This window comes from Halichoeres trimaculatus, unplaced genomic scaffold (assembly GCF_033239565.1).
Source record: "Halichoeres trimaculatus isolate MK-OKI-2021-1 unplaced genomic scaffold, fHalTri1.1 fHalTri1_scaffold_8, whole genome shotgun sequence".
Classification (NCBI taxonomy): Eukaryota; Metazoa; Chordata; class Actinopteri; order Labriformes; family Labridae; genus Halichoeres; species Halichoeres trimaculatus.
This window is the reverse complement of record NW_027437186.1, coordinates 5,898,573-5,913,125: the sequence shown is the minus strand read 5'-3', so window position 1 is coordinate 5,913,125 and position 14,553 is coordinate 5,898,573. Positions and strand designations below refer to the sequence as shown.

General features: G+C 41.6%; 1 protein-coding gene across 1 annotated transcript in view; it reads right to left on the bottom strand.

Annotated features, from left to right (window-relative positions):
* The window catches only part of prkg2l (protein kinase cGMP-dependent 2, like), a 38,486-nt gene extending 25,224 nt beyond the window's left edge, over positions 1-13,262 (bottom strand). Inside the window, exons 1-4 of the mRNA XM_074675809.1 lie at positions 13,141-13,262; positions 9,652-9,834; positions 9,013-9,375; positions 3,665-3,831 (exon numbers count right to left, since the gene is read on the bottom strand). Coding sequence (XP_074531910.1) covers positions 3,665-3,831; positions 9,013-9,375; positions 9,652-9,770 — 649 coding nt within the window. The 5' untranslated portion in view covers positions 9,771-9,834; positions 13,141-13,262. The remainder of the gene's footprint in view (positions 1-3,664; positions 3,832-9,012; positions 9,376-9,651; positions 9,835-13,140) is intronic.
* Positions 13,263-14,553: the final 1,291 nt, after the last annotated feature.

Below are 14,553 nucleotides of genomic sequence, written 5' to 3'. Positions count from 1 at the left end.
CCTGCTGTAGACAAACACGTGGATCAGTCTCTCTAAGTCAGGTTTAGACACTATTCCTTTAATTCTGGTAATGTTTTAAGATGTTAAAAAGCTGCTGATGTTGTTGATTTGATGTGGCTGTTAAAGTTCAGGTCTGAGTCCAATACTATCCCTAGATTTCTAAACTGGTTACTCACATTTAGAGAGAGAGTCTGAAAGTGACTGATAACCCTTTCCCTTTGTTTCTCTGGGCCACAGACAATGGTTTCAGTTTTATCTGAGTTCAGCTGGAGGAAATTGTTCTGCATCCACACACTGATCTGTTCAACGCAGTGACAGAGTGAATCTACAGGCCCATGTTTGCTTGGTGTCATTGACACGTAGATCTGAGTGTCATCAGCATAGTTGTGGTAGGACACATTATAGCTGCGTATTAGCTGACCTAATGGAAGCATGTACAAATTAAACAATAAGGGTCCCAGGATTGAACCCTGGGGGACCCCACAGGTCAGGGCCATTTGGTCTGAGACACAGTTAACAATTTCAACAAAGAAAGTCCTGTCCTTACGATAGGACTTGAACCAGTTTAAAGCAGTACCAGAGATTCCCACCCAGTTTTCTAAGCTCTGTAATAAGATCACATAATCAACAGTGTCAAAGGTAGGTCCAGCAGAACTAAGACTGAGGCTTTGCCTGTGTCTGTGTTCAGGCGGGTATCATTTGTCACCTTAATCAGTGCTGTGGTGGAGCCTAAAGCCTGATTGGAAAATATCAAACACATTGTTAGGAGAGAGTCAGTAAGCTGTTGGTATACAACTTTGTCTAGGACTTTCCCTAAGAATGGCAGGTTTGATATAGGCCGGTAGTTATTCAGTACTGTGGCATCAAGACTGCTCTTCTCCAGGAGAGGCTTCATGACAGATAAAAAATCACACAGACGCTGCACATGTGCATCAAACATTTCATATATAAGCAACCAACATTTTTTTTCCGGATGCCTTTTTTATCTGTTGTTTCTCATAGATTGTGGTGTACTGAGGCCGCAATGTTAATGTGAGTTAGCTTAAGTCAAAGGATTTTGTGTATGTTACTGTATTTGTACTTCAGTTTTGTAAAATAGTAAAAGTGCTAATTTAGCTTTGCTGTTTTATTAAGGGGTTTCCCATTTTGTTATATTAGCATCATGCTTAATGAGTATTTTCACTTATTAGTTAGCAACACTTAGCTACACTTTCAGTCTTTCTGACTGAACTGGTGCTAGAGCTAGTTCCAGCCAAGGGCCTGAGGTAGCACAGGTTCTTTGTGTTTCCACAGACAAAGCTCTTGCTCCAAGTGCTCAAAACTGGTGCTTAGCAAGCACCAACGAAGCACTGGATACCAGTGGATACCAGGGACTGGGGGGCACCGTGACCAACCATCAGTGGTGAAAAACAGCTGTTCTTAAAAAGGAAAGCTGACGGGTGAGTCCTTTGTTTTGATTGGCATTTCCTCATTCCTCCTCAAGGCCCATAACATGAGCTAAACCAATCTATGAAGGAGACTTATTCTTGAAGCTGGGATCAGTGAACTCAGTTCCTCAGCTGCAACACAAAACATGAAGTCTCAGGCTGACAGTGTGGGGGAAACACTGATGGAATCCAAGTAGGCCTGTGGGCATAGATCCAGAGGCCCACACAGTCCAGGAACTCTCTGAGAGGCACTGGTCTCCCTACAGTTTGACTGTGTTGACATTTCTCAATGTCAACACAGTCACAGTCAAGAACCAATGGCAGTCATAACCTCTGGTACTTTTCATCAATGATAAAATGTGAAAATGAGCACAGCAGTGGTTCAGATAGACCAAAGTCAAGCTCAGCCCACAGTACATCAGCTGATCCTAGCAGCAGCCCCACACATCTGCACATGACAACATAGATATATCAATGGTTGTTCTGTTTAAACTGCTTTAGCTGCTTTTTCTCCCTTTAAACTGCTTTACAACCCACCTCCATCCAGCCCCTTGTTTATGCCGTGTCTGATTTTATCAGTGTCATATGTTTTGTTACTGATAAGGGCTGAAAGATTTATCATATCTACATCTAGATATGAACATTCAACAAAATTATATTGTAAAATATACAGTTTAGATGTTCCCTGCTCTCTCTGCATGTACAGCCCAGGCTGTCGTCTGATTATTGGTGACTTAATATTGAAATCTAAAAGTGAGTTCCAGTCAATATAACTGACTTTCCACATCTTTTGTATTTTTTTTCCTTTAATTGCTTAGTTTTCACTGAGCCAATAGTCTTACTGGGAGTTACTTTACTATGAATGTTTTTCCATATAGTTTACCCCTATCCCTGATGCTCACTCTGCTCTGTCCTGTACTCCTGGGGGTCTTTGCTGCAGCATCATGCTATTTACACAGACATGGCTAACAGCAACGACACCAGACGAAAACACCACATTGGAAGAATTTCACCCTCTGCAGGCAGACAGGCCACACAAGAGTGAGACTGAACAGACTGATGAAGAAGGCCAGCTCAGTCCTGGGCTGCCCTCTGGACCCTGGAGGTGGAGGCTGACAGGAGAATGATGACCACGCTGTTGTCTCTAATGGACAACATGTCTCACCCCTTCCAGAAGACTTTTTACCTCTATGTTCTCAGTCTGAACACATTTTACACTTGTATATTGGTTCTTCTCACATTTCTTGTGGTTAAATCATCCTGTACACATTTTTTTCCAAGGTTAAACTTCTTATTTACTTTGTTGTTTATATTCTTATTGTAATGTTTTTCACCATACACTTTCTTGTTTGCTACTGTTGTTTTTACAATTTCCTTGTTTTGGGACAATTAGAGGATCATCTCATCTTATCTTATCTTGTCTTGTCTTGTCTTATCTTATCTTATCTTATCTTAAGTAGCTTGTTCAAGCTTGTAAATGTTGATCTGTCATTAAGATGTGAATCCGTCATCAAGGCACAGGTTCTGCACAGATAAAAAATACTATCAATACTACTTTTGTTAGCCTGTTAATGGCATTTTCTATTGTGTTTAGCATTAAGCTATCAGACTTTTTGCTACCAGGTTACTTATATAACGTGGCATCTATTAAGGAGAACTATACTCAGGTAAGTTGGACTGTGTATGCTGTTAAAGTAAATTTATTTTCTCTATTGTATTTTATGTTTTTTAATGTCCTTTGTGTGTGGGAGGTCTCAATAAATGGTCAAATCAAGAACAACGGTCCCTCATGTCACAAAGAACTGTGTATCCCCTCTGCCAAACCAAACACCCACATTCAGGCAGGTCAGAATGGAGGAGATCTTGAGTTCTGACAAACCTTTAGAGAGGATGAACAAAGAACTCCAACATGCACGTAAACCTGTGGCACCAACAGCCTGAGGTTATAAAATCCTGCTAATGAGGTTGATTTCATTTTCTGGTAATGATTTAAAATCAAATAAGTTATTCTATCATAACACTGTAGCCTGTGGTATTTAATGGTTGGCTAAAATAAAAAGCTACTTTGGTCTGTTTTAACTCCAGGCAGAGTCTCAAACTTGGTCATTTACTTTGTACAGAATGTGATTTCTAAATGTATGTTTTTGACACTAAAGCCAGATGAGCAGTAGTAAACTGAATTAGATAATGAGGAGATATATTTTGTGTGGTAAGGCAGTGTGTCACACTGAGCTGACCTGCCAGGACATAGAGGTAGTTTCCAGGTTCCCCCTCCTGGATGACCAGCTGACCCTCACTGTAAACCTTCTCATACATACAGTCCACCATCTCCCTCATGTGCTGAGCCTCCAGCTTCTTCAGGAAGTCATTGTTCAAGATGGCGCTGTTGATGAGCTTCTTGGCGCTGAGAAAGAGAGGGAAAGGAAACACAAAGAAGGACAACATCAAGTCAAGGTTATGATTACAAGTGTCTTGGAGGGGGTGTTTTCCTAATTAAAATGAAGTGTTTTTATTGTCGGACCTCTGGTCATCCTGGATGCTCAGTTGGATTCCTTTTTTCCACAAACACCAAGAGTGACACACAGGAAGTACTCTGTAGACCAGAAAGTCTCAATCAGAGACTGTATAAAACATGGACGTAGTCTCGCCAACGTCACCCATCTGTTTCTGGAACAGAAAATGAAGCACATCGTCTATAGCGGCCATATTGGTAGTGGCAAGGGCTTCGCCTACAGCCATAGGGCGCCTGTCGGTCAAGTGATCAAGACTCAGCTGTGCCTCTTATTGGGGGATCACGATCTTAATATCCTCTGAACGACCGAGTTAGAAAAAAATTCACCCCCTGTACAGTAGGAGCCGGTAGTAAAATTAGCAACTCGGACAGGAGACATTTTTTGAACCAGTCTGTAAAAAGCTTAATTTCTGCAGTGAAAACAGCTTTTTTTTTGGCTTGGTGTGTATGTGACTTCTGGTACTTCTGGAGCCAGCCTCAAGCGGACACTCGAGAAACCGCAGATTTTAGCACTTCTGCATTGTCTCATATTCTCAGACCGGAGGTTGCCACTTGGTCTCAATTTAGTACGGTGCTGGGCTGGGAGCACCAGGCATCTTTCACAAGCAGAGCGTAGTGGGTGAGAAGGAGTGTAGACCTGGATGAGGGACCCCAGGTAGGAAGGAGCCGTTCTTGTCAATGTGGTTTCCCATACTTCTGTAGCCAGCCTCAAGTAGACAATTAAGAAAGTGTAGATTTTAGCACTGCTGCATTGTGTCATACTTTCAGACCAGAGGTTGCAGCTTGGCATATTCTTATCAAACAGATCAAATTCATTTTGTCTGGATACTTTCAGTCTCTGCTTTTTTTGGTATTCCCTGTTTCTTATTCTGTGCTCTGCAACAGATAAATCCTGCCTATGTTATGCGTCTATAGAATTTAATAGAACTACTCTGAAAATGTTTGTTTTTTTTTTTTTTGTGAAAAAACATAAAACTATTGAATGTTGCAACTACTTTCATTAATGGTTTAAGTCATTTGTAAAATAAATATTCAAGACATATTATAGACCTTCATATAGAGTAAATATATTATAACTGGCAAGTATCATAAATATGGAAGGATGCAAGCAGTATTGTTATTTCCTGTAACAAAACCTTCTTTTGTTGACAAAAACTGGGGACAGATTTTGAGCAATCACGAAATAAGTTAAACTATTGTTGAATATTCACTGCTGGATGATTGAAGATACTTTCACTTCTTCTCTTTCATCTGGTATATGGTTCATCATTAATTTTTAAGTAATTTTTTTTACAACATTATGACAAATTAAATTGCTAAACTGTTGTTTGGGGACAACAGATTTTTTTTAGCCCAGGGTTATCATATGGTCATATAATATACTAAGAAAATATAAACAAACATAGGAACACATGTTTTATTTGTGCAAAAAAAAAAAAAAACTATCTAATGATCAACACTGAATGCTGTAAATTGGATGATATAATTCACTTTCACTCAAATTTACACCTTTCTTAGTAAGACATGTTTTTCCTACAGTCTCAAGAATTATGATGCACAAGCAGGAAGCCCAGAAATGTGCGATTCCGCTCAGCTTGATGCTAACAGGCTATCTGCAGTGCTACACGGCTTGTCTGTCTCCTTCTGTGGAGTCATTTTTGCTGAAAGGCCATTGTTGTTGTCTTACTTCCCTGGACTGGTGGTGGTGTTTTGCAATTGTATTGATTGATTGATTTGTTTGTTTATTTATTTTTCTCTATGTGTCATTGTCCTTGACCAAAGGATAACCAAAAACTAACGTTCCTCAAAGGCTAGGGGAATGTTGAGGGAAGCATACATCTAAGAAACACGTAGGGCTCTAATTCCGTAGACCAGGCGCAGGCGCACCTGCCCTGCGCCGGCCTTCGCCGTGCGCACAGGGCGTGACCGGCGCACTTTGCAAGTTTCCTGCAGTGCCAAGAGAGGCGCAGTACAGGCGCACATGAGCGCAGAGCTGCGCGTCCACGCCTCCCTCCGTGCAAATGGCAGAGAGGGAGGAGAAAAGCCGTGAGTGGGTTTAACACAGCCGAGCGCTGTTTTCACCAATCAAATGAGCGCCTCTCCTCGCCTTTAAATGCCCTGCAGCTGGGGCGCAGCATCTGATTGGTCTGAGTGATCTCCAGCACCACGGAGAGCGTGTTGGTAGCGGAGACAGTCAGAGCCACTGTGCCTGCAGCAGGTCAATGGACAGCGGGGCGCATCGGAGGACACGACGCGCGTCACCATGTGGGCCAGCTCCTGGAACGATTTAATCTGTTCCTTTGTCATTAATAGGAGTAAAAAATTAAGAGGCAGTTACACAGCTGGCTTATCCATTCAGAATACTTTTGATCCACCTGCACTCCTGGTTTGTCATCACCAAATAGCAGAACCTTTGGTGATATACTGTATACTCTCCCAGTGTCTCCACCTCATCCTCCTTACAATATTGTACTCCATCTTTTTAGATCACGTTAAAAATAAAGACTAAAACAGAGAAATACGGGAAATCACGGGTAAATCCTGAGTGACATACATTTCTTTTGTCTCTTTTTTCTTCGTCTTTTCTCTCCCTCTTTTCTTTGAATTAAATGAAATAAGAGAACCAGATATATACTCAGTATCAGATGTTAAGGCTGTTTATTGTTTAATTGTAAGATGTGCATCAAACTTCCAGCTGCCATCAGGTTAACTTTCCATTATGACAAACGGCTTTAATCTGACATCAGATGTGACGGGACAGTTAATATAGATACAAATGTATATGCTGGTTCAGACGGTTACATGAAATAGTGATTGCTGTGATTGTTTACTGCATCAAAATGTGCCTGACACTCTGGAAACCTGCCTCTGAGGCTTTGATGACATGTGCGCACATGTGCGCCTGTCACCAAATTACAGCTGCGTGGGGTGCGCTCCGCCTTGCGCCGAGGATAGACCAGGTTGGAGCTGGCGAGCTTTCAGCGCACTTTTTTGGCACGAAATTGTCACTGCGCCAACATGAATCTGCTGACACCTCCCCCTGGTGCGCCGTCAACTCCCCCTGGCGCACCGTCACACCCATCTCGGCGCAGACGGTCTACCAAATTGTCAAATTGGCAGCGCACGGCGGTGCGCCGCACGAAATTAGCACTGCGCAGGCTGCGCCAGGCTTGCGCCCCCTGCGCTGCGCCACGAAATTAGAGCCCGTAATGTTAAGAGAACATTACAAAAACTTCCCATTGCTATCAAAGGGCAACTTGAAATATATTTTGGGAACCAAGAATTGTTAGTAGAGGTTCTACATAGTCTATCATAATCTGAGGCTGAATTTAAGTTGGGTTCTTCATGATGTTTTTACAGAAACTAAAAGGTACTGGACCCTCTGGTAAGAGAGCCAGCTTCATAATACCAAAAACCTGACTATAGGCATAACATATCGAGCTTTCTCTTTGGTTTTACTTTGTTTCTCTGGCTGAACACTGCTGTTTTAATTAGACATTATCTTTGTGGGGTGTTGAATTTAAAATAAAATATACATCTGGGTCCACCTCTGCTTGATTTCCTTGAGCATGTCCATGTGGATCCCTGATTAGCACATCACACAGATAATTTTCTCTAGTGCCTAGTGAAGGAGGGAGCTGAAAAGGTCTGAGAGGAGCGGGGAAGGGAGGCAGCATGGGTTGTGTAATTGAAGCTCATAATGATCCAGCCTGTGCATTTAGATTACACGGCCTCTTGTTTGCTCTGTGTCTTTGTCCCAGCTATGCTAATAGAGCCTTTCTCATGTCTGGCGGTATAACAAAAGACTGTGAGAGCTTTTTCCTTCTCCGTCAAACATCAGTTTGGCTTGACCACAATGGCGTCTGCTGAGAGAGTGTTTTTACTTGCTTCTGAGGACAACATGAACACAGTTTAAACTGGAAGTACTCCGAGGAGGAAAGAAGCCTCAAGCTTTAACAAACCAAATATTTAAAGATCTCATATTCTGCTCCTTTTTTTGCAGTTTGATATGGATCATTGATGTCTTCATAAAATGGTAGTAACATGTTTTGGTCCAAAAAGCCAATAAATCAAGCACAGCAGCATTGTTTCCAGGCTCTCATAGCCCCTCTGTTCAGAACGCTCTGATTTAGTGGGCGTGACCTTCATATGTAAATGAGCCACCGCTGATACCGCCCTGCTCTTCTGCATCACTGAGAGCGGCGCCACAGGCTCCGAGTGCACAATGTTTAGAAAACAGCGAAGCTCGTTTACCGTAACATTACAGGCTAAAACAACAGGCTAACTGCAGATAAAGTTAGCATCCTGAAGCTAACACAGAGACAAGGGGTACACTGAGGAAAAGCTCTTACATCTTCTCCACAGCACACGGCATTTAAAATACTCACATTTCCAGGGTCTGAGGTATCTGCTCCAGTGGACCAATCAGGTCAGACTTGCTTCTGATTGGTCAAAAAAGGGAATCGCTGACGTCGGCAAATTCCCAAAATCCAAACAGCTAGTTTTGGGTCAGGATTTTACATTCACAAGCACTACTAAGTACAGGTTTTGTCATTAAATATCACATTTTGTGGGCTGGGAGGAAAGCCAAAGACCCACAAATTTCGCTAAAAGACTTATTAAAGTGATTTTTGCACAATATTGGACCTTTAAAGTCACCTGAAAAGACTAAAAAAACAGAAGAAAAAAAGACACCTAAACCAAAAGGTCGTCACATAAGGATCTCTTAATAGGTTCATGACACATCGGAGAGGCGGTCCTCAAACACAAAAGCCTGCTCCTGACAGGCTTCAAGAAGGCTAGCCAATCAGAGAGAAGGGGGGTTGTAGAGCGGAGAGTCTTAAAGAAACACCAGCTAAAAAAAGTGTTTCTGACAGAGGCTGAAATAAGGGGTTTCCAAAACAGCAACGAGAGAAAAATAATATTTTTTGAGCTGTAAATAATGTACAACTACTAGCAGGGGGGACGGCATGACGCCTAAAAGAGGCAAAATACCCCCTCTTTAATTTGCTCAAAGCTTATGCACATATTCAACTAACTCTCTGAATTTCAACTTAAACGTTTTAAACTTACACTGAGTCTTTGCGAACGGCCTTGGCTGTGGAGATATGCGTCTGTCTGAATCCTCCACAGAAGTTCTCGGACGTGGGTTCAGCAGAGACGCCCTCCTTTGCTTTTAGCCTGCGATGGACCTCCACGGCCACCTTGTGGAAGCGGTTGGAACCCTGGTTAATGACACTGAACCGACGGCGGCTCTGGCACAAAGCAGGGGAAGAGCAGCACAGGCTGCTGTTGTAGCCAATCGCGTCCTGGAGTTTGTCGATCTGGGAGATCTTGGCCTCCAGTTCTCTCTTGAGATTGTGTAGCTGGATCTCTTGGGCTCTGAATTCCTGGTCTCTGAGTGCCAGCTCTGCCTCCAAGTGGGTGATCCGCATCCTGAGAAGGAGAATTAACTACACGTTAAAGAAAACAATTACCAAAAACTCAGTAAGAGAAGAAGATGGAGGAGTTCTTGAACCATTCAACCCTGTCCCCACACCCACTGACGCACAGCGCACTATTCAGTGCATAGTCTCAAATCCAAAAGGTCTAAATGTTTGATTGTTCTGCTAAAAACTTACCACAATTGCAAACTGCATGAGGGTTGGGAAGGGTTTACAGTGCGGTCTACTTACAAAGGGGTTCCCCCAGGTCATGAGATTTGGTTCTAACCTGAGCTCAGTTTCCAGACCAGCAGGCTCTGGGTGGATGGAGGCCATGCAGCTGTTCTCTTCTGCCTTTGGGGCTTTAATCGAACCGTTGCCCATGGCGAGGCATCGGCTGGCCACCATAGGAAAGGCCCTCGGGTCAAAGTCACCACGACAACGATGTCCCTGTCTTCTTTGTATTCTCTGTCTTAGACGCAGAAATATCAGGTGGAACAAAAAAAAGAGGAAACTCATGAGCGTGTCATCACTCTTAAGCTCGCAGCAAAAAGAAACAGCAACAACAACAACAACTCTGTCATGCTTCATGTGGGCAGCAACCATGTTAGTGTTAATGCAACTAAAAGGGGCGAAGCCAGTAAGCACAAGTCCAGAACTCAGACTGACCCCCTGATTTTCAGGACTGCACTTGGGCTGCGTCTCAAAGCAATAAAGTTCCATCCTTCCTTCCTCCACTTGTGTCGTTCACTTGTGTCTTTGTCCCTCCCACCAGAGATGATGGGAGAGACGCGAGGAAATGAAGGGAGGAGAGAGGATGGAGGAGATTGGTTTTTAGAGCAATGGGACATCCTCTCCTTCGGAGCGTCACATGAAGCGACGGGTTTCAGTGATGACATCATCAGCTGATCACCTCTGGATCATCTGTCAGTCAGCTCTAACAGCTGGTTGTGTGTCTGCTCATGTGCGCTGTAATAACTCTGATCAAACAGAAACAGTAACAGAGCTTTGTCTGTTCCTTTAACCTGTTTAACAAACACGTTACCATGAAGAAAACCTGCTCTCTGTTTATTCTGTGTGCTGTTTAGAAGCACACAAATTACTTTGCCAGTAAGATGCGTAATTGTGAGATTATTTATGAATTATTTAGCCTTTATCTAGATCGTGAACTCTGAAACGTATTAATGTAACCTAGTGTTGTGTTTCAGGAAGATATTATTTATTAGATTTTATTTTTCAGTTTAATCCTCCGTTATATCGATTTGGTGATGGTTGTGTTCAGTGTTTTGTGCTTTATACTCACAACAAACACTTTATTACCAGCTTTATGATCAGTTTCTGAACAATCCTCTCAGCTCGTCTTTTCTCTCATTAAACTCCGTTGTTTTTTTGAAGTTTCATGTAGAGAAGTCTGAGCTGCTGCAGCGTCCAATCAGAGAGTGATATTCAATATGGGGGCGTGTCTGTCAGTGAAAAGACTTCTGCAAAGCCAGCTCCTGTGTTTCCTCGATCATAGCTCCTCCGATCAGTCTCCTCCATCCTCTCTCCTCTCTCCTCCAAGTGCAATTATCGCTTTGGGACAGTCTTCAAAATGGTGACTTAGACAGTACTTCCGGTGCCGTGGAGGAGATAGGACGGAGGAGGCACGAAATTAACACTTTGAGACCCACCCTTGGACTACATCAGTGTTTTTCAACCTTGGGGTCGCAATCCCACATGGAGTTGCATGGAATGTCCAGTACTTATAAAAAAAAAAAAGAAAAGAAAAAGTGATTGAACTAATTAATATTCTTTTAATATTTAAACAGCAAAGAGTCTGAAATGACTATATTATATACTTTCACTTTCTTGAATGAATAATAATAATGATAAATCTAGTTGTTGGAGTAGCCCTTATAATTCCTTAAATGGCAGATTGTTGGTTTCAGCCCTGTACATAAAGCCTTGATCCTGATCAGGGAAATAAGATTGTCTCTTTGTGCACTAATCCTGGCCACTCTGTTTTTGCAGCACAGTATAAAGCCCTTTGCCCACCACATGCATAATTTTCGCGCAAACGTTTTGCATGTGATTTCTTTATTTTTCAAACCTACTGTTTTTCAATGCGAGCTTTCACACCAGCAATGTTCTTTTGCTGAGCTAAGTTGCAGCTTTTATTTTTTTGGATCAAGGTTGATTTTACCAAAGTTTTGCTTGCTACGAGTGCACATCCGACCAATCGAAACGCTTGTTCTTGATTAGTCCCATATGAAAACATTCAACATTGAAAGTGTTTGCGTCCCAGTACTATTCCTACTATCCCAGTACTGGGTTCTTTGTAACATAAGATATAAAAACTACAAAGACAACGAATGTAGAGACATTGTTTGGAAGAGAGCTGCTGAGGTTGAATATGATGCCTCCAAATTTTTTGCAATTTCTTGTTGTTTATTTTCATCACTGTTGGTGTGCAAAGGCCTTAACAAACAAAATCAAATTCGAATCCAAAATAAGCTTTATTGGCATAAAGTTACTTAAAAAAAAAAGACACATTGCCAAAGCCAATAATTAAAAAACAAACAAACTTAAGTGAAATCAGTGATGTCAAACTGGGGTCATGGCCCAAAAAAAGGTTGGAAATCTCTGGACAAGAGCACTCACTGCTTTCAGCGGCCTGTAGCTGTTAGTGCAGACACTTAGCCTGCCCCACTTCTAATATGGCCACGACAGACGATTTGCTTCCAAAATCAATTTCAGAAACAGAAGGATGACTTCGGGAGGAGGCTAATTTTGTTTGTTATGTGGGCTATGACTCTTACATGTCGGTAAGATGCTGGACCTTGGTCAATTTTCCCAAAATCAAATGTGTCAAAAAGTCTGGACGGGCCTTCAATGAAGTGAAGTATGTTATATTTTGCAAAAAAAAACTTGATGGGAAAGTGTGCACAGTAACAACTGATGTGATAGTCGTTTATACCAACAGTCACCTGTGACCTCTGATGACCCCTGTGAAGTGATGAAGTTTATTTTCTTTCATTGGGGACTTCACATCTCACAATGATCTGAAACGAAGGCATTCTAGATACAGTCACTAAAAATGTTATGCAAATTATAGTTTTAAAAATCTGATTTTAAGTTCACAGAATCAACATGATTTTTATATCCATATAATTCTAAAACACATTTAACACAACATTTGTTCTAATAAGTGGTTATAAATAATTTTTTTTTTTTTTTTAGACAAAATTGGAGCAGCAATTTTTATTTAATTAACTGTCAGAGCTTTAACTTTGACAGAAGAGAGTTTAGAGCTGGTTTTTTCTGTGTTTGGAATAATGAGCAAGTTTAAGTTACACTGTCAAGGAGTAAATATAGAGACCTTAGCGTGCTGGGAAATTGCAGTTTGGGCAAAACATTGAAGAAAACAAGACAGAGCCTGCAACACATCTTTAACCATGTCTCAGTGTTGAAAAGAAACAAGCTCATATTCTATATGAAGGAGAAGAGCTGTGCTTAGTCTTAGTTGAATCTTTTCACTTTAATGAATACATTTTGCAAACAGTATGTTGACATTATACGTAGAATAAATGGAGCAAAGAGGAGGATGTTTAAAGGCTCCTCCAGGGATCATCCATCTGTCCAGATACACACAGAACATGCACACTCATAGCCATTCTGAACCTCAATGTATCCACACAAAACAAAGTCCAGTACCACTCCTGAACACATCAGACCAATGAAGCATCAAAAATCATCCCTAACTGTGTTTTCATGAATATAAAGATAATCCATTACTTACTGTCAGAGCCAGTTTACTGTTGCATTCTTTACAAAAGAAAAAAAAGAAGAAGAAGCACACAACCAAGAACCAATCAATGAAAACAAAAACAAGAAAACAGCTGAGTCCTTTCTGGTTGCAGTCCACAGTCACAATGACGCTCTTCTCTGCTGGGGGAAACCTGCGCTGGATCTACTTATGCAAAGGAGGAGTGCGTCCTCTTATTTTGATAAAGTATTTACCACCCCCTGGTGGCTTTGTGCATCTTCCCCAGAGTTTCTCCTTTTCAAATCCGGAAATGCGTGGCTCCCTAGTATTATTGAGCTTTCATAAATAAACATTCATAATAATCACAGACACAATAGTCAAAGTTATACTAGAAAGGAACACTTAGGGTTGGATGTGATTTCTCCTGACGACAATGCAAGCTCAAGACTTAAGTAAACATTTAGATACTGTTGATACATCATATCATGTTGCAAAAAAGAAAAATAAAGGCTCATTAACTTATTTTTTAAAAGTAGGGTCTGCAGGAGTTTTTGTTACTTGTTAGTAAATACATTCAAACTGAGCTAAGTATAGAATAGAATAGAATAGAATAGAATAGAATAGAATAGAATAGAAAATTCACAGCAGCAATCAAGAAAACAACATTTAGAAAGTGCAAAGAAAGTGCAAAAAGGTCCATAAGAAAATAGATGCTGACAGCTTGTCCATCATTGTCCATCATTCTTCAGTTCAGCCAGCCTCCACCTCCACAGGGTCCAGGACTGAGCTTCTTCAGCAGTCTGTTCAGTCTCTGTCTCCTGGATCCTGTCTGCTCACAGCAGGTGAAGCTCCTCCAATATCGCGTTCGTGTCTGATGTTAGCTCCGTAAGCCATGTCTGTCAATAGCATGATGCTACCCTGCCTTCTAGTATTCCCTCTGTTGCTGGGTTAGCACAGCTAGCTTGTCCATCTTATTGGAGATAGATCTTATGTTCCCAACAACGATGGATGGAAGGACAGGTTGATGTCGTTACTTCTTAGCTCTCATCTGAAAACCAGCACGTCGTCCTCACCTCCTTCTCCTCACCTTGTGGGGAAACATCAGGTCTTACACCAGTTAGCATTGACATGCTACAGGCTGCTAACAGCTGCTTTCACATGTAAACAATCTGGCCATGGTTACATGTAGGATCTCAAGAAAAACACAGGAGAAAAAACAGCAAAAATATCACTAAAGACACAACCAGTTTGGTGTCCATGACCAACAAATGAGCCATTAAACGTAATGATCCACTTTAAATACAAAGATTACAAAAAAGAGACAAAAATATCACAAGAAACGAACAACACAGATCCGCTGTCAGCAGTGTCCAACAGGAAGGCCAGTATAAGTGTGATCCCCCCACTGCTTCATCACTTTGACAGTGCTGCTGTTTGTTCCATTAA